Consider the following 25,323-nt stretch of genomic DNA (forward strand, 5'->3'; position numbering starts at 1 on the left):
GAGGGCGGCACCGGGCGGGCGGCGCGCCCTCTCCCCGCGCGGGCCGAGGAGCCGGAGCGGCATGCGGCGCGGGGACGGCGCCCCGGGGGCGCTCGCCGGCGGGGACCCGGAGGACGGCGGCGTGCTCAAGGAGGGCTTCCTCGTCAAGAGGGTGAGCGCCAGCCCGGACTTTGCCCGGGGCGGCCGGGGGCGGGCACCGCGCGCTGAGCGGCGGCCGGGCCCGGCTCCGCGCGGACCGGGCGGACCGGGCGCCGGGCTCCGCGGGCAGAGCCGGCGGCGGCTCCTGCAGGAAGGGGGCCGGGGCGCGGGCCGGGACGGTCCGGAGGAGCGTGGATGGGGGGCGGGTGGAGGCTACCCAAGTGGCCACCTCAATTACAGCCACTTTAGAGTAGTCAGCGTTTAAGGACGACGGATTAAACCAGAGTTTCCCAAACATCTCTCATGGTGAGAATCACCCGGTGGAGTTGTTAAACTACAGATTTCCTGAATCCCAAAACTAAGAAGTGCTAAACTGGAATTTTTGGGAACATATAGGTAAAATTGTATACTTAACTTAGTGCGCTTCTTAGTTGGGATTCAGGAATCTGTAGTTTTAACAACTCCACCAGGTGATTCTCATCATGAGAGAAGTTTGGGAAACACTGGATTAAACCAACCCAAACGTGCCTGTCGTTCACAGTGCCTGTCCATGCAGTTCCCGCCCATGCGCTTCACCATAACCGGTAACCCGGGGGCAGGAGGAAGCCTGTGCCTGTGCTTCTTAAGCGTGCACTGTGTGTGTGCGCGTGTGCGTGTGTGCACTGTGTGTGTGTGTGTGTGTGTAGGGGGGGGGGATGGAGGAGGACGACACTGTCTCCTTCAATCCTCCCAGCAGCCCACCGGTGGTACCACATGACCCCCCTTCTCCAAGGGGAGAACCCGACGCACAGAGGCCGGGTAACGCTCAGGATCTGGGTGCTGGTGGATCAAACCCACCCAGGTCTACTCCAGACCTCGTCCTGCCCACTGCAGGGTGGACATTGTTATCACTCTATCACAGACGAGGAGACGGAGGGTTAGAAAGGCTAAATCCTCCTCCCAGAACCCCAGGGCCGACCACTGATAGGACTGGCCCCTCCATCCCCAGCGCTTCCCGGTGGGCCCACGTGGCCTGGCCCACAGCAGGCAGGAGTCCGGCCAAAAACTGCACCCAGGATCGAGGCGGAAAAGGATGAAGTGCTTCTAGCATGGCTGTTGGTGCTCAGCGTCTCTGCTAACCTGGTGGCAGACCTCACACCTGGGGGGCGAGCCCTCCGGGCCTCCTGCTGGGTTGACAGCTCAGGGAGGGGCTGGCAGAGCGGGATGGCTGTGTCTCCTTTCCACGGCCTCCAGCCGCCGTCAGGCCCGCGGGTAAGGCAGCCCGTCATGTTACACCTTGTTTGATAGAGGAGGGTGGGTGTGTTGTTTGCTCAAAACTGTCAGCCGAGGAGTGCTGATGCCAGATCAAGGGTCAGACGGTGTAAAGCAGGTACAAAATTCCACTCCTGCCTCATGCCACTGCGGCTAACGCCGTAGGCTGGTCCCTTACGGCTCATGGAGGCAGAGGCACCTCAGCGAGACGACGTGTGAGGGAACCTCCGTGGCCTCCACTCCTGCAGCTTCTGAAGTTGGAGGGAAGTGTGTGGAGCTGGGCATCCCTGATGGTTGGGAAGCTGGGCCCTGGGAGGGAGTCTGAGGAGGCCAGACTCCCTCAGAACGCCCCTTGTGGGTCTCCTCCCCCGCTACACCCCTAATACCCCCCCCCCCCCATTCTCAGGGGCTAGCTTACCTGATTCCCCACCTGCAGCCAGGCAGAGAGTCAGGGGACAGGAGGGGAGGGTGTGAGTTCCCTCCTGCACAGGCCGCCAGTCCTGTGTGTCCAGCACACAGAGTCCAGGGTGCAGAGAAGTGAGGACAGTCCACAGGTCTGACCCCAGAAGCACACGCTAGGGGCTTGGCTGAAACGCATAGAGCTCACTCCAGCTTCAGGAGGGTTTGCCGTGCAGAGGTGGGCAGGGCCGTCGCCGGAAGCCCAGAGCACAGAACAGGCATCGCGCCGAGGGTGAACAGGGGCAGGCAGGGGCATGAAGGGTTTGGCTCCTAATTCTGCCCAGACAAGAAGTGGAACTCCAGGCAGAGCGCAGGCTGCTCACCGCCGGCCTTAAAGGAGGGGCGGGGGGGGGGGGGGAGGTGGGGAGGAGGCCAGGATCAGCATGGGCAGGACCGCTTTTCCTCTCAGAAGAGGCGGGAGCACTTCAAACATTGCCTCCCCCTTGAGGGAGGGAGAGATAGAAACATCAATGATGAGAGAGAATCATCGCCTGGCTGCCTCCTGCATGCCCCACCCCACTCCACTGGGGATGGAGCCCACAACCTGGGCATGTGCCCTTGACCAGAATCGAACCCGGGACCCTTCAGTCCACAGGCCGACGCTCTATCCACTGAGCCAAACCACCTAGGACCACCAGGTTATTAAAGCATATGCTAAAGGAGACGGTAGACCGCCAGATGGAAGAGACACACAGGGCAGGGTGTATGGGAAGGGGTGTGCCATCCTAAGCCCTCTCCGAGCTCACCACTCTCCCCATGCTCACCACCCAGAAGCTCTCCGAACCCCGCACTGTGGGGATTTTTATGGAGGCTTCTCCTCCTAGGCACGATTGACCGTTCATTCCATCAGAGCCCCTCCCCTTTCTCCAGAGAACGGGTGTGCTGGGCTGGAAAGCCCAAGCTTTTCACCCTGTGAAGCAGCCCCCATCCAGGAGCCATCGGGAGCCCACCAGAGTTGCCTCATTAGAATAAGGACACTGACGTCACCTGGGAAGTGACAAGGGTTTCAGGAGCTCAGTGCCAGGGGCAGAGACCAGTGCACGTGTTTTCTGTGACCTCCAAGCAGGCAGTCCCTGGTGCCCCGTGGCTTGGAGATGCATCTCCCCGGTCTCTGCCTCCATCGTCACATGACCATCTCCTCCCCGTGTGTGTCTCTCAGTGCGTAACTGTCCCCCTTCTCTGAGGACACCGGTCATGTGAGCGTCGCGGCGGCCCCCCTGATCCATGTAACTTGATCGCAGCCCGATGACATCTGCAAAGGCCCTATTGCCAGATGAGATCCTCTCCAGAGGTACCAGGTGTTAAGGCTTCAGTACCTTTTGGGGGGACCTAATTCAACCCATAGCAAGTAGCATATCTGCTCCTTCGAGGCTGTAGGGTCTTGGGCTCAGTTTCCTCATCGTGACAGTTCGGGAGTCTGGGCTTTTTCAAAAGGTCCCTCCAGCTGTAACTTCTGTACCGAGGGTCACATTCCAGCACACAGACTCCCCTCCTCCCCCTGAAGAGGCTTTAGGGGCCCGGGAGTTAGCTGGCTTCTGGCCCCAGCCAGCCACTTGCAGACGAGGAGCTGGAGGGGAGGGAGGGAGGGAGGGAACTGCCCAGGTGGAGGGCCCTGTTCCGCTCATCCCACTGTGTCAGCCTCTGGCCTCCTTTGCCTGGGACTTTGGACCAGGCCTCGTGCCCTCTGAGCTCTGCCAGGCTTATCTGTAGCGGCGATGCTGCGGCTCTCAGCCCGTCCTGGGGATTGTTTGTTGCCGCAGCTCCGGCTGAGCTGCCCGCGTGTGGCCGCTTCGTTCCCGCACGTTCACAGCGTGGCCCCGTGACCTTTTAAACAGGAGGACTCAGGCTTGCGGTCCTTCCGCTTAGAAGTCTTCAAAGACTGCCCCCTGGCTGCAATGTAAAGATCAAACTCGGAGGCACAGGACCTGAAGCCCACTGGTCCCTCATCCCTTCCTCACAGCCCCCGGGCCCCACCCTGCAGAACTGCGGGGAGTTTTCCAGGGGCGCGGCAGCGGTTTTCTGCTCTCCCCTCCTGCCCTCCTAACCTGGCCAGCTCCTCCCAACCTTCACCACGCAGCCCAGGATCCCCAGAGAGGAAAGGTGAGCTGGAGAGAGAGAGAGAAGCATCAATGCTAATTATGTGATACCATAATAAAAAAAAAAAAAATGGGGGGGGGGAGAAAAGAAAGAAAGAAAGAAAGAAGGAAAGAGAGAGAGAGAGAGAGAGGGAGGGAGGGAGGGAGGGGGGGAGGGAGGGAGGGAGGGAAAGAAAGAAAGAAAGAAAGAAAGAAAAAGAAAGAAAGAAACATCAATGCTGAGAGAGAATCTGATCGGCTGCCACCTACATCCCCTTCCCCCCCTAGGGGTCAGACCCACAACCCAGGCATGTGCCTTTGACTGGAGTTGAACCCTGGGCCCTGCTGTCCACAGGCTGATGCTCTATCCACTTTATCAAACCGGTGAGGGCTTTCCCTGGTGATTTAATCTGCTCAGGCTGCTGTAACAAAATGCCACAGACAGGGCGGCTTGGACAAGAGAGGCTGGAGTCCACGATCAGGGTGTCAGCAGGATCGGTTTCCTCTGGCCTCTCTCCTCGGCTTGCATATGGCCACCTTCTGGCTGTGTGTCCACACGGTCTTTCCTCTGGGCACACATCTCCCTGCTGCCTCTCAGTGTGTCCAAATTTCCTCTTGCTCGGAGGACCCAAAACAGGTTAGATTAGGGCCCACCCAAGACTGTGTTTTAACCTCATCACCTCTTACCTCTGAATAGTCACATTCTGAGATAGTGGGGGTTCGGGCTGCAATGTATGATCCTTTTTTGGGGGGAGACACATAATTCAGCTCCTGACACCTGTGTTTTACGTTTAAGACGATTCCATCCTTGCCGCTTCTCTCCCTCACATCAGCCACCCATATCGTCAACTGAGGTCGCCCTCTCCTCTCGCTGCCCCGGCTGTAACCCCTGTGCCAGCAATCTGCTGCCGACCCCACTGCAGGGGCCCTGCAGGGTCGTCGGGGCAGGCCAGGGGCAGGGCAGCCGAGAACCCCACCTGCTGGGGAGTCGGAGCCAAACGTTTTGTGTGTGTTTTTTTTTCTTTTTAAAAATTAATTTATTAATTTATTAATTTATTTATTAAATTATTATCTGTGTACATATTTTAACATTGTCCCCTCCCATACATACCCTCCCTCCCCAGAGTTTTGTGTCCATTGGTTGTACTTATATGCATGCATACAAGTCCTTCGGTTGATCTCTTTGGCATCTCCCCCAGATGCCAAATCTTTTCTTTTTGCTAGTAAATATATTTTTATTGATTTTAGAGAAGGGAGAGGGAGAGACAGAAAGAAACATCAATGATGAGAGAGAATCATTGATCGGCCGCTTTCTGCACTCATGCAGTTCGGGATCAAGCTCGCAACTCAGGCATGTGCCCTGACCAGGAATTGAACCGTGACCTCCTTGTTCATAAGTCAGTGCTCAACCACTGAGCTACACGGGCTGGGTTGATAGTACAAAATCTTGGCAGCACTAAAAAGTCATGTTATATTAGGTGTTAGGGTATAGGCTGCATGGGGAGCATGAGGAAGCATAGATTATGCCAGGACGCTTTCTGTTTCTTTAAACATGTCTGACATGTCGAGGAAAGCTGTTAGCCGTCATCTCACTCGTGGGCTCTAAGTGCGGGACAGGGCGGAGAGAGCAAAAGTGTCAAGTTCAGCTTGACTCCCTGAGTGCTCTCGTGGGAACAGCTGATCCGCATGCAGCGTGGGAACACGTGGACGAAGTAAAGAGCTCCGGTCAGAGGAACTCGGTTAGAAGTCTGGTTTCGTTGCCACAGTAAAGTCTGTTGGGGTGCAGGCCAGTGACACCTTTTTATAGCTGTCAGCCCAGGCTGAGCGTGGCAGAGTCCCAGCACACAGGTGTGAGGGCGGGAGGGAACCGGCGAATGGGGAAATGGTCTCTTGGTTAGAATCTAGCCCGTATGAGGCTCTGCTCCGGAAAGCATGCCAAGAAAGTAGATTCGTGAGTGTGTTCTAAATCCATTCCGTTCTGATTCCTCAGCTGACACCTCCCCATCCTCTGGTCTGCTCTAGAGGCAGGCTCTCTGCTTCACGGGACTGTGCCAGCCATGGACTCTCTGGTCCTTCGGAGAGCTCCCAACTACCTGCCTTTTAGGGGAGAGTGGGCATCCTCAGCGGGTGGACCACGTGTGGCTTCAGTTTTACAAACTGCCCACATCCTTTGACTAGCAATAGTCTTTCTACGAATATATCCTAAGGGAGGGGGGTGGGCCGGGATCAGACATGCAGAGCAAAATTTATATGCAAGGATGTTTATTGCAGAATTGTTTATAATAGTGAAAAACAAAACAAAAAAATTATTTCAAAATAAAGAACGAATGACCTGTTACAAATGCAGGAGATTAACAAGTAAATGATGCACCTACCTAATGGCCATTTAAAAATTTAGCCTGTCTGGTGTGGCTCGGTTGAGCGTCTTCTCCTGGTTGCGGGCTCAGTCCCCAGTAGGGCGCCGTGCAGGAAACAGCTGATGGATGTGTCCCTCTCATTGATATTTCTCTCTCTCCTTCCCCTTTCTTCTCTTTGGGGGGGGGGGAGGGAATATATATATATATATTTTATATTTTAGAGAAATGTAATGGTGTGAGACGACACTCAGCAAAATTCAACAAAACAAAAAAACCTAGAAAATAAAAGCATATTCCTGATCTAAAAAAACAACAGCTAGAAAGTAAAAACTAAAAGGAAAAAAAAGACTAGAAGGAAGTACTGAATGTTAGCAATGTCTGCCTCCTGATAATACTTAGCAGGGTCTCCCAAGGTTTATATCCAGAAAAGAAGGCCACGTAGGAATGAGAAGGCCAATGCCACATGTCTTTATTGCATACAGAGGAGATGACTAAGATATCCAGACAAAGGACACTTTCTTCATGAAAATGAAGATAAAACATAGGATTCTGAACCGGACCCTTTCGCCATTCATGGCATTATCGGGGCAACTGGTGAGACTTGTCCTGGGTTTGTGGAACAGCTAAACACAACACATTCATGAACATTTCCTGATGTTGAATGGTTACACCGTGATTGTGTTGAGAACATCCTTATTTTTTTGTAGGAGATACACAATAAAATATTATTCAGAAGTGGGGCATCTTGCTAAAAGTGTACTCTTAAATGGTTCCTTTAAAAAAAAAAGTTCATCTTTTTTTCTGAATTGAAATTATTTCAAAATAAAAAATAATAAGAAAAAAGAAAAGAAAAGAATGCTGTGCCCTTGTCGGAGGGTCAGTTCTGTGGCACAGCGGCTCCCTGCCCCGGGGACTCCTCTCGGAGACACAGCGCTGTCCCCCAGACGCCTCGCTGCAGGGCTCTGCTGTCCGTCCTCAGGGTCACATCGTCCACAACTGGAAGGCGCGATGGTTCGTCCTCCGGCAGAACACGCTGCTGTACTACAAGCTCGAGGGGGGCCGGAAGGTGACCCCTCCCAAGGGCCAGATCCTCCTGGACGGCTGCACCATCACCTGCCCCTGCCTGGAGTATGAAAACCGACCGGTAAGTGGATGCTGGCTTCCCAGCTCCTCCCTGCCCCAACTCCTCCCCCGCGGGCCTCTGGTGACGGGTGTGTGTGTGTGTGTGTGTGTGTGTGTGTGTGTGTGATGGGAAGAGCTGAGCTATCATGGAAAATCCCAGTTCCAACCCTGGCTGCACCACCTACCGGATATGTGGCCTTGAGCAAGTAACAAACCTCTCTGAGCCTCAGCACCTCTATAAAATGGGGTAAAAAAATGATACCTACCAGTATATCCCACGAAGGCTACGGGGATCCTGTAGGCTAGGTGGCATTAAAAAAAATGTGAGTAGCCGAAACCGGTTTGGCTCAATGGATAGAGCGTCGGCTTGGGGACTGAAGGGTCCCGGGTTTGATTCCGGTCAAGGGCATGTGCCTTGGTTGTGGGCATATCCCTGGTAGGGGGTGGGCAAGAGGCAGTTGATTGATGACTTTCATCGATGTTTCTAACTCTCTGTCTCTCTCCCTTCCTCTCTGTACAAAATCAATAAAATATATATTTTAAAAAAATAAAAAAATGTGAGTAATCAAAGCAATAGGATGGCTTTCATCCCCAAGGGGTGTATGTTCCAAAAGCCGGGGCAGCACCCACCCTGCCATCAAAAAAGTATCCGACTCAACCATTTCTCGAAGGCCCAGTGGGTGCCAGGAAATTAGCGAGGCTGGGAGGAGTTGAGGAAGGAAACGGTAAGATTGCTTCTTCTCCATTTAATAATCTTAGTAGGCAAGCAAGTGGTTCATCGAAAACGTTCAGTTTCAAACGGTGGTTCCAACATTCTCAGCCATAGAGACCCTGTGTCCGCAGAGAAGGGGGACGGCAGGGTCCGGTGTGACTTTGAGAGGAATGGAGACGGGGACACGGATCCAGAAGAGGAGAGGGGCAGACGCTCCAGGCCGGTGGACGGTCCAGGCTTCAGTAGAAGTGTGGGGAGAGGGAGGAGTAGACTGGGAGATGAGGGTAGCCAGTGTGGCCCAGGAAAAGCGCTCCCTGAAGGAGCAGGGGGAGAATGGCCAGGGGCACATGGAGGGAATGGGGTTTCATCAGTCCATTTGCTCACTCAAAACCTAGAGGACTCAAAACCTGAAGGCTTTGAGTGAGCGAATGGACTGATGGAACCTCTGTTAGGAAGACCAACAGGAGGAAGGAAGCTCAGTTCCTAGTAGATTGCTACATCCATAAAGAAGGTACCTCATGTCTGAGTGCCGGTCTGGCTGGCTGGCTGTCTCTTCCCGCAGCTCCTCATCAAGCTGAAGACTCGCACATCCACAGAGTATTTCCTGGAGGCCTGCTCTCGGGAGGACAGGGACGCCTGGGCCTTCGAGATCACGGGGGCGATTCACGCTGGGCAGCCGGGGAAGGTCCAGCAGCTCCACATACAGAGAAACTCCTTCAAGCTGCCCCCTCACCTCAGCCTGCAGTGAGTGCCCGGCTCCTGTCCGCACTCCCTGCCTCCGCTGCACCTGGCCGTCTGTGTCTGTGCTGTTGCTAATTGGGCCTGACTGCTTCCGCCAACGTGCTTCAGGGCCTTGTGCTGCCACTGCCCTGCTTGTACTCTTTTCTCTGCCTGAGAATGGCCCTGCTCCTCTCATCCTTTGGGACCTTGGCTGCTTCCTCCCACCTCAGCATCTGAGAGCCTCTCTCCAGTTTGGCCTGGTGCTCAGGAACCTCCACTCACCAATCATGGGCATGTTCGCCCCCTGGTGGCAAGAACGATGTGTTCTGGAGGCAGTTGCCTTCTTGCCCTGTAGTGTTCCTCATTAATTAATTAATTAATTAATTCATGACGTAGTTCTTCAGCGCCTACTGCACGCAGTTCATAGCACTAGATCCTCAGGAGATGCAGATGGGGATAAACAAGGTCCTGTCTCAGGGGCTTTCCAGCCCAAGTACGTAATTAGCAAATGAGAAAAGACCTTCCATTGGTGGCAGGAAGCATCCCACACAACAGGAGGAAAGTGTAAAGTAAGGGTGTGTGAAAGGAGATCCCATGCTGGAAACTTACAACAGCCTGTTTACAGGAGAAACTCCTAACCCCCAAGCAGCAGAAGTCACAGCTCTTTAGTTTTACTACAAAAGCAATGACTAACTAGGACAGAAATATTAGAACATTTAGGTGAGCATGAAAAAAAAGATCTAAAATCCTACCTACCTCTCACATTCTGCCCCCTCTTCCTTTGTGGCGCATATCTCACCGTTTGCCACTTGCTTAATCCCCCGAGGCCCTGTCTCATATCTGTGACGAGGGGCCCTGACCTTGCCTTCCTCCCGTGCAGTTGCATCGTGGACAAGATGCACGACAGCGCGACAGGAATCCGGCCAAGCCCCAACGTGGAGCAGGGGAGCACCTACAAAAAGACCTTCATTGGTGAGCCGTCCCTCTCGGAGGGACGTGGGAACCGGGGCGTGGTGAGCTGGGCTGCAGCTGAGACAGCCACGGTGGGAGCGGCCACAGCTCCATGCAGCAGGGGTGTGGCCATTGGTCTGCTCTTGTGCAGAGCCCCCAGGCTGCCCAGGACGTCAGAGTCAGTGAGCACACAGCCAGGCCCCCCACCCATGGAGGCTGGTCGGTGGGCTGCGGTCTGACTGGTGCTGCCCTTGCTCCGATGCAGGCTCCTCCCTGGTGGACTGGCTCATCTCCAACAGCTTTGCAGCCAACCGTCTGGAGGCCGTGACCCTGGCCTCCGTGCTCCTGGAGGAGAACTTCCTGAAGCCGGTCGGCGCCCGGAGCACGGGGGCCGTTCGCTCTGGGGACCTGGCCGAGCAGTTCCTGGACGACTCCACGGCCCTGTACACCTTTGTAAGCCACGGAGAGGGGAAGGGGGCGGCCACAGAGTGGGGGCAAGGGGCCCACGGTCATGGGGGAGGCCCCGGGTTTGGGGGACAGCGTCACCCCAGGTGGAAGGGGTTTCTCTGTGAAGGATTTTCCTTTTTCCCACCGTAGCCCCCGCAGCCTGTAACTGGGACTTTTCGTGACGGAATCCTTGTTTTCTTCCCACGAGGCTGAGAGCCACAAGCAGAAGATCAGTCTCCGGGAGGACATTAACCTGAGCACCATGGAGCTGAGCGGCACGGTGATAAAGCAGGGCTATCTGGCCAAGCAGGTATGGCTGCGTCGGAGCAGGGACGGACAGTTCTCAACCTCGGGGGAGGCAGGGATCTCCCAAAGGGTGGGAAGGGCTGAGGCTGCCCGAGGCACTGATTGTCAGCAGGATGAGCTAAAGCGGGGGTCCAGCGGCTGCCGCAGGGAGCAGGTCAAGGGGATGCATGTGTCCACCCTCAGTTCTCCTTCATCCGCAACACCATCCTCCCTCCCCCCTCCCCCCCCCCAAACACACACACACACACACACACACACACACACAACCATGAGTCCCAGACACGGGGCTGTTCGGGGAAAAGGTACACAGGTAATGATGACAACATTAAAAATGCCCATGTTAAAATGTGTCTGGAGGGCATTGCCTCCTGGATTGCATTTGCCGCCTTCTGCTCTCTGAGGCTTTCTGGAGTCTCTGCCTCCTTTCGTAGGACTCTGCATGCCCCCTCGATTCACTTTCCAAACAGCTCACCTCCGTAGGTTGAAGATGAAACTTTCCAGGGTCGTCTCAGTGTTTGAAAGCTGACCAGGGCCACCTCACCTAGCCGTGTTTGGGAGAGCAGCCCTGCCAAACAGGAGACACCCATGTCAGTCACACCCGCGGCATGTCTGTCTGAGCCCGACAGGCTGTTCGGGAACAAAGTGACTGCGTGACGGCGCAGGAAGTGTTCGTGGACCTCTGCACGTCCCCTGTGCTGGTGTGCACCTCACACACGTGTGCACGTGCCTGTCGGCACCACGGACACGTGTGCTGCTCAGCACCATTCCCGTGTTACTCAGAGCGCCTGTTGCTGTCACCTGTTTCTTGCACAGGAGGATCCCAATCTGCTCTCGGGTTATTTACATTATTGAAACCGCCCCGGAGACCACAAGGAGGCGTGGTGGGGGGGGACTCAATGTTCCAGACTGGAGGGTGCAGGAAGCTTAGTGGTCTAGGGCAGCAGTTGGCAAACCGCACTGTTGACTAATGAGTTTGCCGACCGCTGGTCGAGGGCGTGAGGCTGAGAGTCCTACACTCGTCTGCATCTTACACATTTAGATTTTAGCACCTAACAGGCGTCTTCAAACTACGGCCCGCGGGCCACATGCGGCCCGCAGAGGAGTCTGATCCGGCCCGCCAGGTTTTTTGGGCAGTGAGCGCAGCCGAGTAGGAATTAGTAGTTCATATAGTCCGGCCCTCCAGCTCTCTGAGGGACCGTGATCTGGCCCCCACTTTAAAAAGTTTGAGGACGCCTGAGTCCTAATTGATCATTTCTGACTTTTCTGATGCAGAATGGTAAAGTGGTTTTTACTGTCCATGTGTGCACAGGTGTACGTGCAGCTGTAGGTTTGTTTGGGGAACAAGTTGACACCTGACTTAATGCCCTTGGGTTCAACTTCGCCTGTGAGCCCTCAGTCCAGTCGGCCCCTGCCGCCTCCCTGCCCTCCTGGTGTCCTGCGTGGTGTCCGGGGAATGTCCCCCTTCCTTCAGTGCTGACCCTCTTCGGCTCTGTGAACTCAGCTAAAGGCGACAGTGTTTTTGCTGAGTGCCACTGAGCAGGGAAGTCCATGACACATCACTGCCATCCTTGGGGCTCCGGCAGGCTCTTCTTAGAAAGCGGTCCCACAGAGCCAGCTGGCTTGGAGGTTTGGCATCCGATACAAGGAAGTGGGAGGGAGGAGGGAAGAGCTGTCCCCAGGAGCCTGACCCTTTTCGTTTCATTTCTTTTTTCTCTTCTTTTCTTTTCTTTTCTTTTCTTTTCTTTTCTTTTCTTTTCTCTTCTTTTCTCTTCTTTTCTTTTTTCTTTTATTGCTTTTTTACAGAGAGGAAGGGAGAAGAATAGAGAGTTAGAAACATTGATGAGAGAAACATCCATCAGCTGCCTCCTGCACACACCCTACTGGGGATGTGCCCGCAACCAAGGTACATGCCCTTGAATGGAATCGAACCTGGGACCTTTCAGTCCGCAGGCCAATCCTCTATCACTGAGCCATACTGGTTAGGGCCTGACCCCCCCTTTCCTGCAGGGCCACAAGAGGAAAAACTGGAAGGTGCGGCGCTTCGTTCTGAGGAAGGAGCCGGCTTTCCTGCATTACTACGACCCTGCCAAGGTGAGTGCCGTGTGCTCATTGGTCCCCGCGGGAGGCTTCCGGATCCTTCTCTCCCAGGCATCGCAGGCAGCTGGCTCCACACCCTCCCTTACCCCAGCATCCCTGCCATAACCTCTGCCCACTGTGCCTCTCCTTCCACCTCCCGCCACTCTTAAAGGGGAGGATTGCTCTCCGATTTCATCACGTCCTTGCCTGCCCCGTGGATCTTCATTATTTTGTGAGGAAACGCATCTTTCCGTCTCTCCAAAGCCTGCCATGTGGCTGCGGAGGGGGAGGGGCTGGCAGAGGCCGACCTGGTGCTTCCAAGCTCTTCACCCCGTTCTCTCCCCAGATCCCAGGGATTCTGTTCCCTCAACCTCTTGTCTGCACCAACGTTTTGCAAACTTTCTTTTACTACTTGGTATTTAAGCCATAATTTACTAATTTTATTTTTTTTCTAATTGATCCGAAGAATTGCTGTTCTGAGTTTCAGATAAGAGTATTATGGCATGCCGAGTGTATCTAATTTCAGTCAAAAGAGAAGAAAAAGGGCTTTTCAGATGGCCTGTTCAACCTTGACTTTGGGAGATGTAGGAATTTCACTCACTTTTTTGAAAGAGTGACGTCTGGGCAGGTCCTCCCTCACGGAGCTTGTCAGGATGTGAAGGAGCGTGCAGGGGGCCTGGGGGCCTGACAGACCACAGCGGGAGCGGAGGGTCAGGGAGGGCTGTGGCCCTGCTGTGGCTGGTGTGAATGAAGAGTCCAAACTCCTCACTGGTGCTTGTAGGTTGGCTGCAAGAAGGCCAAGTTCTGCCTCATCCTCCTCACACATGACTCTCGCCTACTTCTTTGGCTGGTACCACTGAGGGTGTTATAGGTGAGAGTGCAGCTCTTCCCTTTTGTCCGTTCACGCGATTCCTAACAGGTCTCCTTCTCTCTGCAGGAAGAGAACCGGCCAGTGGGTGGGTTTTCCCTTCGTGGTTCACTCGTGTCTGCTCTGGAGGACAATGGCGTTCCCACGGGTAAGGTCTAACTTTGGCCCCTGCCTGAGAGCTCAAGGGCCTCCCTCCTGCACTCTCCATGATGCTCTGCTGTCCAAGGACTGAGCTGTGGGAGCTGAGTAGGGCTTTCTCAGTGAGACCATGAATGTGTGAGTTTTGAAGCCAGTTTCAGAGTTAGAGAAAAGGGCATGTGTTCTTAGTGTTTCAACAATACAGCTATAATAATCCTTGTTTTGTAATACTTTCCCTTCAGTTTCTGTGTTTACTGGTCCACCTAAGCTTCCACCTAAGAATGATATTAGCTTACACAGTGTTTAAGGGTTAGGGACATACTTTAATATCTATTGTCATACTAACTAGCTAGGAAGATAGTATCATTCCCATTGTATGGATGTGGAAATTGAGGTTCAAAGAAGTTAAAACAGTTTAAAGTTAAATCCTAAATCTGTATCTTCTCTTTGTATAAACACTAGAGGCCTGGTGCACAGAATTTGTGCACTGGTGGGGGGGATGTCCCTCAGCCCAGCCTGCACCCTCTCTAATCTGGGACCCTTTGGGGGATGTCCAACTGCCGGTTTAGACCTGATCCCACATCGGGCCTAAACTGGCAGTCAGACCTCCCCCTCACAATCTGGGACTGCTGACTTCTAACCACTGGCCTGCCTGGCTGCCTGATTGCCCCTAACTGCTCCCCTGGCAGCCTGATCACTCCCAGATGCCCTCCCCTACAGGCCTAGTCATCCCCAATTGCCCTCCCCTGCTGGCTATGTTGTGACAATGGGGTGGCCATCTTGTGACAACATGGGGGCAACCATCTTGTGACACAAGGGTGTGAGGGTCAATTTGCATTTTACCTCTTTATTATGTAGGATACTAGATTCTTTTATGTGAATGACATTGTAGATCTAGGGTTAGCATAGGTGGCAGACCATGAAGGCTTCCGAGAATGTCCAAACAGCTTGGCCAGAGTGGCTCAGTGATTGAGCATCGACCTGTGCCCCAGTTTTGGGCTCAGTCCCCAGTGGGGTGCATGCAGGAAGCAGCCAACCAATTATTCTTTTAATTGATATTTCTCTCTCTCTCTGAAATCAAAATATTTAAAACAAATGTCCATACCACTGGCAGACTTTGTGGCACAGGCCAAATGAGGGGATGGGAGGGAGGAAAAGAAAGCACCACGCATCTGGTGGGAGTCTCTAACCATGTAATTTGAACTTAATAAATACTTCATTATTTGTGTTTGTATCTTAGTTGATTTTCAGCTGCTTCCAGCTGAAAGACTGGGTATTTCCTCACTGATTTTTTTTCTGCCTAGGTGTCAAAGGGAATGTCCAGGGAAATCTCTTCAAAGTGATTACTAAGGACGACACACACTATTACATCCAGGCCAGCAGCAAAGCTGAGCGAGCCGAGTGGATCGAAGCCATCAAAAAGCTCACGTGACGGACCAGGATTGCCTGAGAGACCAGGACCAGGATTCCTCCCACCTAGCCGGTGACACCGACAGGGTTTCCCAGAAAATGAGTGTTAATGCAACTTTCTTTTGTACTTAGTCTACTGGAGTTTCCTAGGTCACAATGGGCAATGGTGCTGTTCCTTCCCCACCTTCACGTTAACAACCGGAAATGCCAGAACAGCCATTAGGCGTCAGCACGTTGACTTTCGCCAATCATCACAGCAGGCCATTCCTCAGTCACCAAAGTAGGTTTGCCTTGTAACACTAACTGGCCACATTATACTACTAAATAAAACGCTAGTCTCACAGCACTGTCTCCGAAATGCTGCCAACAGCCATTAACTCCTTCTTTAGGATTAATAAAAACTGACACTTGCTTCTGGCTATTAGAATTTCCTTCCAAAGTTTCAGTTTTCAAAGGTTTTTCATGCTTGAGACTATACGAAGTGAGCGAGGCGATTATGAAGACACCTCGTGATCTCTGTGACTAAGACATGCTTCATCTCAAAGTGGGTGAATTGAGCTTGAACATTCAAAGAATATTGTTTTCCTTTGAAAAATAAGCTTGCATTAAGCATTACATATCACAGAAAAATCACGGACTCAGTTGAAGGGATTAGTCACACATACTAAAAAAAAAGGTAAAATTATAGTTTTACTGTGAAAAATACCATTTGGAAAGCAGAGCAGAGCTCTCTAAAGGAAAGAGAAAGCTATGAATAGGAAAGGGGTTAAATCAGGGCATGAAATTTGGTTTTCTAGGTGAACATTGAGACAAATAGGTACCAAGAAGCTTCACCAGTTGGAAGGTTAACCTGCAGTAGTGAAAAGTCTGTATCATACAATTATTTAAGAAAAACATTTTTATTGCTTGCAAGTTCATACAGTAACTGGCACAAGATACTGCCAGCATTCTTGCTTAGTACAAGACTCCCTTAAATGAATAGGTAAGATACGTAACTGGCATTTAAGGGTACTAGATACCTCTGAAATTCAAATTTGTCCTTAGTTTGAACTGTTCTCTCAATTTCAACTAGAATACTTGACCTGAGTGATCAAAATTCCAAGCAAATGAGGTTTTACTTAATTCCTTACATTGTAAAGAGATGCCTTTTTAGAGCACCTGGCATTTTACCAGGTCTAATGTCCTTGGAATTAGTTTATTACTTTTGGGATATCAACAGATGTTCATCTGAATTTGACTGTATTTGGTTTGATGGCTTCTTCTCTGAACTGGCACAACTGTACCAGACTGTGGAGGACAGAGTCCTCACCCATTTAAAGTAGATGACCTTGAGGCAAACCAGGGAACAACTCTTATCAAGGTACTAGTATTTTAATTTTTAAAATCCGAACCATTTGAATTCAACTGTTTTTGATGTAGTTAAATCGAGAATGTTTGTCTGGCAGCTGAGTAATAATTGTATTAATAAGCATAATATAGTGCTTGCTTAGCATGTCTGTAGGTTCCCACTTAGAATTATCCAAAGTATTGGTTTGTCTTGTTTTGGTATAAAAGATAAATTGTTTAAAGGTTCACTTTTTGTAAGCCGTTCTCAATTAATTATGCATTAAGAACCAAGCTATTGCTAAGGTTCAGTTTTGAGTTGATAACCACTTGACATCAGTCCAAGGCAGAATGAGTAGATGAAGTTGTCCACTTTTAATGAGGTTTTTTTGGGGGAGGTCCAAGATTTGGATAAACTGGTCACTTTTGTCAATCTGTTCCTTCAGCTATCTGGAGCTGGGTGTGTTCTCTTGTCCTTTAAAAGTGATACTTTTAGGTCAGCAAGGAATATGTGTGCTTTAAGTTTATAGTTCTATCACACGGTATCAATCTTTTCTCTGGCAAGCGTCATAAATTTGCAACTGTTGTGGAACTGAAAAGGCCCAATAATTTAATGGATAAATTCACTCACCATGAACATTACCAGCATTTCTTGTTATAGCATTTGAAATATAAAAATATTAAACAAAAATTCAATTCCTGTGATAGCAAACATTTAAGGAGCATCTGTTATATTTGATGACATCTGCTGTAAGCTTTACAGACTTGTTTCGACTCCTCAAAAAGACCACGCTGAAAATTGAGCCAATTTTGAATATATCCTAATTTTCCTCTAAATATTCCCAGTATGGTATGCTAGCTAGCAACCATGGTTCCTTTGTAGAGATGGCTACATGAAGTCAGGCTTCTGGATTGGGACAATCTTCACATATGGCACAAACTGTCTCAGCAATACTATTTTTCCAGTCCCTTTTAAAAAATACTGAATCTAGTCCTGGATTGATGGAGGAGGATATGGTTTCACTTTTTAAGTATTTAAACAGCTATTTGTCAGAATAATTTAATAAAATTAATATATCTAGTACCTCAAGCATACTAAGATTAAATCTACAAAGACTAAAGTAACTCAAGACTTTCTACACCTTGGTTATTGTAGCTGTAACATCAAATCACGTGTTTTGTCTGAATTTATTTACCTTTAAATTTATATGCCTTAATAATTAGTTCTTAAAAGATAAAAATGATGGAAATGTTGAAAAATTATGGTAATTGTGTTCAAACAGATCCCTATTCTGTTATAAAGAAAACTGAAGCTTTCTAGATGGCACCTAGTGAATATTTTAATGGGGGGAAAAATCTCAAGTTGGGTGATGAGAATCAAAATAAATTAAAGCAGCAGCATCTTAAAAACAAAATAAAACCAACCATACCACTTTGAATTACAAACTCAGGCAAGCAGCTTAGTACACCAAACAGGACCAGTGTGAAATTCTCCCACATATATTTCATCAGTCTCATAGACATAAAAGGCACACAACCAATGTAATCCTTTAATTGCATTTTTAGGCTTTCCCCCTTAAGAATTACTTTCACTGTGGTAAAAATTATTTTCTCTAAGCCATCCTTTTGAAAGGATGTTGTATAGATCCTTTGAACACCTGCCCTTATATTTATACATCTAGACTAAAATGAATAGAATTAGGGTCTTAGTAATCATAATGCTTTTAACTGGTGACAAGAAGGAAGAAACCTATAGTTAAATATCCCAGAAATTTATTTAATGTTTGCTTGATACATTTATGTAGAAAGGTTGGGACCATTTGCTTTGGGTACCCCTGATAAATTACACAGAGGCACTGAACTACAAACAGGTGTCAATCTAGAGACATCAGAAATGGAAAGCCCAATTTTGACTGTTCTTAGCTTAGAGATTTGTCTTTAGTGAAACTGGGCCACTCCCATAAAAAATGCTCAATGTGTTGGAGCTACTGTGAAAATAGCCGACATTTTAGGACATTTCACGTTTTGGTCTGTTACAACATTTAAATACTTGGAAATAAAAAATATTCAGCTGTTAAGTTTTCAATTCTGGAAAACTTTTAAGTCTAGGGTTTATAGCCAGGAAGGGCTGTTTTGTGTTCCTTAAACTGGACTGTTTCCCAAAAGTTAATCTTCAGCTTTGGCTTCCATTTCTTCTGCATCATCATCTCCATCCACTTCTGCATTTTCTCTCTCAAGCCGCTCCAGCTGCCTTGCAAGTTCAGTTTCATCTGTATCTGTGACCACTTTGGGCTGTGGAAGCAGAGGCATAATTTCAAAATGTAGTCAAATAGTACACAAAATTGAATTTCAATACTATCAATGCCTAGTATTTTAACTCTTGAAGACATAACAACTCTGATGCTGTATCTATTAATTTCTGAGTGCTGACATATCACTAATAAATTCCATTAGCTCAATAATGGAAGAAATTTATGAGAATAAAACAGTACAGAAAAAAGAAATATGTGTATTAAAACAAAGTACTATTTTCTGTTATTTTTACAAGCTAAAACTGAAAATATATGAAAATAATATCAGTGGCTCTATTTTTCAAACCCAAAAGACATCCTATAAAAATGCACTTTTTTATATATATGTATGAAATTTAGGTTTTATTCTTGTTGAGATGAGGGAAATAAAGGCAATTACACTTATTTCTAATTCTGAGATCAAATTTAAGTATTTTACATTAAATTCTGACAATAATCAACCACTAATTTTCATCATCTATTTTTTTTCCCTTGGCTGGGCGGGCGACGACAGGACACCTAACACCACCAGTGACCATAGTTCTCAATAAAAATCCCATGATACTTCTTATCTATACTAATAAAAGGGTAACATGCTAATTAGACCGGATATCTTCCAGACAAAGCCACGATGGCCAGAGGCAGAGGAGACCAGGATGGCAGGCAGAGGTGGTTAAGGACAATCAGGTAGGCAGACAGGCAGAGTGGTTAGGGGCGATCAGGCAGGCGAGCAGCTAGGAGCTAGTGGTCCTGGATTGTAAGAGAAACCTCTCCGAGGGGTCCCATATTGGAGAGGATGCAGGCAGGGCTGAGGGACCCCCTCCGCCCATGCACGAATTTCGTGCACTGAGCCTCTAATTTACTTATAAAAAGCTCTTTTAGGAATCCTCCAAGCCAATAATTATTTTATGCTTAGCAGAGTTGTAATCCTAAATGTACTTATTTTTTTTTTTTAGATTTAGAATGCAAATCATTTACATGTTTTTAAATTTATTAAAACCTTTAAACAAGGCAAAACCCCTCTTAATCTTACCTCCATTTGAACATTGAAGACACCCCTTTTCTCCTCAATCTTTTCTTTTATAACAGCCATAGCCTGATTGAGAACAGAGAGGCCTTCTGTCCTCTCCAGGGTGGTTGTAGTCATTACATACCGCGGAGGAGCTATGAGATTAATCTAAGGAAGGAGATAAAAATTCACCTGTGAGTATGCCTATAGAACACACAACTATCAGGATGTTCGAGAACTGTTTTACCAATCTGCTGCCTTAACAAATCTTAATTCTCAAAACATAGCCACCAATTTTATATCTAGCAATTTGGGGTAGCCTGTTAAGGTAGCAAAAGCTAATTGATACAGTGATTTAATCAAATTTGCAATACTGAATACAACAAATGTCAATTTCTGGGTGTCTTTGGAGGTTAAACTAACTAGAGCCATTGTCAGCATAATGGATAATTTGTCTCTAAAACAAACAAAAATTCCAACTTGGTTCCAAACTAAACGGAAGAAATTCTCCAAAAAAATTCTAAATAACAACCATTCAGTTAATTTTATTGCTAACAAAAGATTCATAGCAAACCTAAAAATTGCGTGTGAATGAGAGTATGTTGCCCTTTTCAAGATTCTATGAGCACTATGGGTACAACTTAAAAAAAAGTTTTTATTGATATTAGAGAGAAAAAGGGGGAGAGAATCATCAATTGGCTTATGCCTCCTGCACACTCACTACTGGGGATCGAACCTGCAAACCTAGGCATGTTCCCTGACAGGGAATTGAACCAATGACCTCTTGGTGCATGAGATGATGCTCAACCAACTGAGCCACTTCAGCCAGGGCATAACGTTTTATTGTAAAGGAGCCCTCTGCACTAAATACCAATAGGAATCTCTATCCAGTAACAGTAGCTACAACAAAAAGCCTATACACAATCTTAAATATCCCCTGGAAATATCACCAAGAATCACTTTTCATAACACTTGATAAGAAACATGATCATAAAAAAATCTGATTTGGCTTAGGTGGATATTTCAGCAGGGAGGGAGAAAACTGACTGCTCACCTTGATGGGCATGGTTTCCGTAGAACAATTCAAACCTGCTCGCAGGGCTTCTTTTACGGCATCAATGCCTTCATAACCATAACAAGCCACTTCGATATCTAAAATTACAAAATTCAAAAACATATCAAATAAATGCAAAAAATATTTAGAGGCATAAAATAAATCAGATACATAAGTATTCAAACATTTGTGAAAGCTTTCATCATCCTTTCAATTAGAAACCAATCCCAGCTACTAACTTTCATAATTAAAACTATCTGAAATTATTTTCTATCATCCACATCAAGACCTTGAATGATGAAACTATAAGACAGGCACATTTAAAAAACACTTTGAATTCTGGCTATGCCTGGATTAAAAACCACAATTCCAACTTCTCTGTACCTCAGTTTCTTATTTGTAAAATAGAGAGAAGTGTTTTAATACTGAATGAAATAATTGCAAACTGTTGAGAACAATTTAGAAATTTAGGAATCTGCCTTACAGAATGCTTATACAAATAGGTAAGTATGTATGTATAAGAATGTTAAATTTATAGTGTTTTGTCTAATAAAAAAATTGGCACAACCTAAATGTTCTTTAAGAAGGGATTGGTTAAGTCAACCACTCTATAGACTATTACCTAGCCATGGAAAAGAAAGAAAAAGATTCCTATGACCTTTCATGGAAGGTCAACCATGAAACACCAAGTGAGAAAAATTAGTTGGAGAAAACTTTGCATGGTATGACCTCATCTTTGGAATAATTTTAAAAAGTCCTATCTGAATGTAAACAGCATATATTCCTATATAGCCTACGAGTACAGGAAAAACGTCTGAAAGAATACATTTCAAACTATTCACAGTGGTTAATCCAGAGACATGGGAGGATATTTGTACTGTTACATTATTTTAAAGTATACACTAAAATAAAATAACCACACCCTTAAAAAAAACGGGGGGGGGGGGTAATTTAAAGTTAACTTGTACGCCTCTCTATCTATCTAGATGATTCAGCAAATATTTAAGTTCTTAAATTTTCATATGAAAAACACATTTAGAAAAATGTACAGATGTTGATATAGTAGCATATTCTTCAGAAGGCTCATTGACAACTTTTTTGACACATGCACAACCTTTTAACATCATTTAAAAAATCATTTACCTGCTCGAATTTTGACAGCCTGTGGGGTCAAACGCCTATTAATATTGTTAATGAGTACTTCCCGTTCATCTTCATTCAAATCTAAACTATCCAAAATAGATGGGTCTCTGATTAAAAAAACAAAACAACAACAAAAGGTCACGGTTACTTTACTGATATTTGCAATAACAATACCACAGAATAATGTATAAAAGCATAGACTTTAGTGTTAGAATTAGAGTTCAAATCTTAACTTTGTTGTTAGATAACTATGTTTCTTTGGCCTTTCCATACCTCAGTTTCCAAATGTGTAAAATGAGGACAAAAAATTCATCTCACTGGATTGTGGTATTAAATGAACAATGCAGCATTTAGCAGTATATGACAAGTAGAAAACATCCAATTGATCATCATTAAGGGAAAAATTGTAGAGATCAGGCTAAAGCAAGCAATTTAAAATGTCTCCCTGGCAGCCCACTATACTTAAGCACTTCTGTGTAATTAGCATTCTTTGCTTCAAAAAGCTTACAATCTAACTGGAAAAGAACAAAAACATGGAAAAATTCTAAAACTAAAACCACACCCCTAGGAATCAGAAGAGAAAGGTACTTCCAATAAGTGGACAGCTTGCCACAGGCTCTAACAGTGTCAGCCCCACTCAGCCATCCTGAGGGCTGAGAACCATTGCTTCTTGGCAGCACAAAGGTTGGGAAAATAACCTCAGCCAGAGAGGCTGCTTGTGAAGCACTAACATTTAGGGAAGAGTGGGAGGTGCAGATTTTGACAGAACTGGAGTATGGCTGTTAAAAGGAGAGGACACAGTGCTTGCTCAGGATAAAGTAGACAGAATTTGGTTTCTAAGTGTAAACGGGAGAAAGCAGAACATATTTTTATGCTGCTGGAGCAAAAACAATTAAGGGAAAGACTGAGGACTCAAGAGATGGAATAACAGATGGCAAAAGGCCTCTGAGCAGTAGCTGGGCACAAGTGGTAAGATTAGTTTGAGCAGGAAGGATAGGAATTCCAGTGTGACAAAAGCTCAGGAAGGAGTAATGCAGGTGGGATGAAGATAAGTTTGCTGAGATAGTGTAAGGAAACAGAGGAGAACCTATGCGATGGCTTCTATTTTCTTTATAAAATAGGTAGTGAGTGCACCAGGTGAGAGTGAGGGAAGAAGGATGGAGTGGGTATCTGAGGAAGCTCTAAAATACCAACTCGAAGAATGAGAGGAAGAGCTACCCAGGAGCACAGAGAATGTGGGGCAGCAGTGTAGGCCCCGCTGAGGTTGATACCATGAACATGCAGGGGCACCAACCTCTACCAGCATCTAGCAGTCTATAAGTGCAGAGAAGGCAGGAACATCGATTCAAGACTAGATGTAACAAGAAGGAAAAACGGCAAAAGCTCATGATATTTGCAAGAAAGTTTTTGAAATGATGAACCATGGTGTAGCTATGCTGCATAAGTAAGAGAAGGCAAGGAGTGAAAAGACAGAGAAAAAAAGGTTTGGAATCAGAGCCTGACCAGAATTAAGAAGAAACAGAGTAGGACTAACTATGTGGGAGCTGGAAGGACAGGGGCTGTGCAAAAATGTAGAACGTGTGAACTAGAGTTCTAGAGGCAGAACAAATCCTGGTGAAAGTAGGTATAGAGTGAAACCATATGGAAGACTGGCTAAAATGGCACAGGCTGAAGGAGTTGTGAAGAAAAGAAAACAAGAGGTTATAGTTTTAGATGAGACATTTACATTGGCCCTGAAGTTACCTAGGACAATAAAAAAACCAAGAGAAGGAAATGGGTAAGGGAATAGCATGAGATGAAAGCATATAAACATAGTTTATATGCTTATAAACTATATAATTGATATAAGAAATTTTAAGTCCTGGCAGGGTAGCTCAGGTGGTCAGAATGTCATCCCAATATGCCAAGGTTGTAGGTTCAATCCTCAGTCAGGGCACATACAAAAAGCAACTAATGAATGCTTAAGTAAGTGAAACAAATCGATGTTTTTCTCTCAAATCAATAAAAAAAAAAATTATATAGGTTTGGCTATACAGGACTGGCTCATACAATGGGCCTTTTATACTGAAATATTTTAATGTAAATTTCTACTATTACATGTCAAGCTCTCATTTTGCATGCCAGACACAGCAGCTGTGATATCAAGGTAGAAGCAGAATCAAAAAGATGTTCTTACGAGACCGCATGCTTAAATGCATCATAGGCACCATATCCGGGTCTCTTGTACTTGTCATCAAAGACCCAAGCAGTCCTCTGGAACAGGCTTTCCAGTTGTTCATCCTTGGTGTACTCTAACACCTCAGCAACATGGCGAAGAATGCTGTAAACCTAGAACAAAATGAAGGACTCAACAATTCGAAGTGTAAGAGATTTATTAAAAAAAGTTATTTTTACACTTTACTAGATAGCATATAAAAACAAACCTTTGGTTAAAGTGATTACAATAATTTCTTAACAAAGGATCGCCATACAACAAATTCTTTTCCATAGAGAATAAACTCAAATAGGTACAACAAGTAGAATAGTAGAATTTAGCGCCCTAACACTTAGATTACATCTTGACTCTAATTAACCTCTGAATGTTTCCTTCTCTCCTTTTTACTGCAGAGCTCTTACATAGATCAAACAAATACAAATGCAATACTAGAAATGAAAAACATAATACAAATGTTTTATACAAATGTATAAAATTTGTATATTACACAAATCCTGTTAAACAAATATAAGCTACCCTGTTTCCCTGAAAATAAGACAGTGTTTTATATTAATTTTTTCTCCCAAAGTTGCGCTAGGTCTTATTTTCGGAGGATGTCTTATTTTTGGGGAAACACGGTATTATTATTACCACTCCACATGAGGTAATGGAAACAGGATTGAGATTTCAGTATTTCTTTTGCTATTATCATTTAACAGTTATTCTTCAATCTCACCCACTGCTGCCAAACTTTATCTAAATCCTTTTCTAAATTAAAAAGGCTTAAAGGAAAGAGTATAGAAAAGGCAAAGGCACTAACAGTGGCTATTTCGTCTATCATCTTATCATCCTGATAAGACCCACTAACATCATTTTACACAGGTGACAAAACAAAACGGAAGTTCTCTAGAGCAGTGCTTCTCAAATGTGAATTCTCAAACTTGTTGGGACTTGCGATCCTGCATTTCTAATAAGCAGTCAGGCAATGCCAATGCTGTTGGTCCAAAGACTACTCTGAGTGGCAAGGTCCTAGAGTTCATTAAAAAGGGATTTTAGTGATAGCACTTTTGAATGTGTAAACCAGACTGCAGTAATAATGAACACGTCAGTAAAGCAAAGGGAAAGATTGGGTAATGGTCTGATGGCTTTTAGATTTTTCTGTTTTACTAGTCAAACAAGATTTCAAAAATCTTCTCATTTAACATGGTTTTCTTGGCAGAAAGACAAACGGCAGAGAACAAAAGACACAAGAAAAGGGCAAACATGCCCCGCTGGTGTG

General features: G+C 46.8%; 2 protein-coding genes across 3 annotated transcripts in view; one reads left to right on the top strand and one right to left on the bottom strand.

Annotated features, from left to right (window-relative positions):
- PLEK2 (pleckstrin 2) lies at nt 1–17,697 on the top strand. Of its 2 annotated transcripts, XM_036433833.2 has the most exons (9): nt 1–151; nt 7,260–7,424; nt 8,677–8,858; nt 9,715–9,806; nt 10,051–10,238; nt 10,441–10,542; nt 12,546–12,629; nt 13,552–13,630; nt 14,925–17,697. In XM_036433833.2, the coding sequence occupies exons 1-9, from the start codon at nt 62–64 to the stop codon at nt 15,050–15,052; spliced, it is 1,110 nt and encodes a 369-aa protein (XP_036289726.1). In that variant the 5' UTR covers nt 1–61; the 3' UTR covers nt 15,053–17,697. The 2 variants fall into 2 exon arrangements, with proteins under 2 accessions (XP_036289726.1, XP_036289753.1); XM_036433860.2 differs by lacking the exon at nt 13,552–13,630.
- The window catches only part of EIF2S1 (eukaryotic translation initiation factor 2 subunit alpha), a 19,770-nt gene continuing 10,357 nt past the window's right edge, over nt 15,911–25,323 (bottom strand). Inside the window, exons 4-8 of the mRNA XM_036433875.2 lie at nt 24,027–24,178; nt 21,851–21,957; nt 20,708–20,805; nt 19,678–19,821; nt 15,911–18,645 (exon numbers count right to left, since the gene is read on the bottom strand). Of these exons, the coding sequence (XP_036289768.1) occupies nt 18,520–18,645; nt 19,678–19,821; nt 20,708–20,805; nt 21,851–21,957; nt 24,027–24,178 (627 nt within the window). The 3' untranslated portion in view covers nt 15,911–18,519. The remainder of the gene's footprint in view (nt 18,646–19,677; nt 19,822–20,707; nt 20,806–21,850; nt 21,958–24,026; nt 24,179–25,323) is intronic.

The sequence above is a fragment of the Pipistrellus kuhlii genome, unplaced genomic scaffold, assembly GCF_014108245.1.
Source record: "Pipistrellus kuhlii isolate mPipKuh1 unplaced genomic scaffold, mPipKuh1.p scaffold_m20_p_1, whole genome shotgun sequence".
Classification (NCBI taxonomy): domain Eukaryota; kingdom Metazoa; phylum Chordata; class Mammalia; order Chiroptera; family Vespertilionidae; genus Pipistrellus; species Pipistrellus kuhlii.

Excerpts from the sequence above, each read along its gene's own strand:
- PLEK2 (XM_036433833.2), top strand. The coding sequence starts at position 62 with ATGCGGCGCGGGGACGGCGCCCCGGGGGCGCTCGCCGGCGGGGACCCG. Across the intron at positions 8,859-9,714 it reads CCCCCTCACCTCAGCCTGCA|TTGCATCGTGGACAAGATGC; the intron begins GTGAGTGCCCGG and ends CCTCCCGTGCAG. Across the intron at positions 10,239-10,440 it reads CCACGGCCCTGTACACCTTT|GCTGAGAGCCACAAGCAGAA; the intron begins GTAAGCCACGGA and ends TCTTCCCACGAG.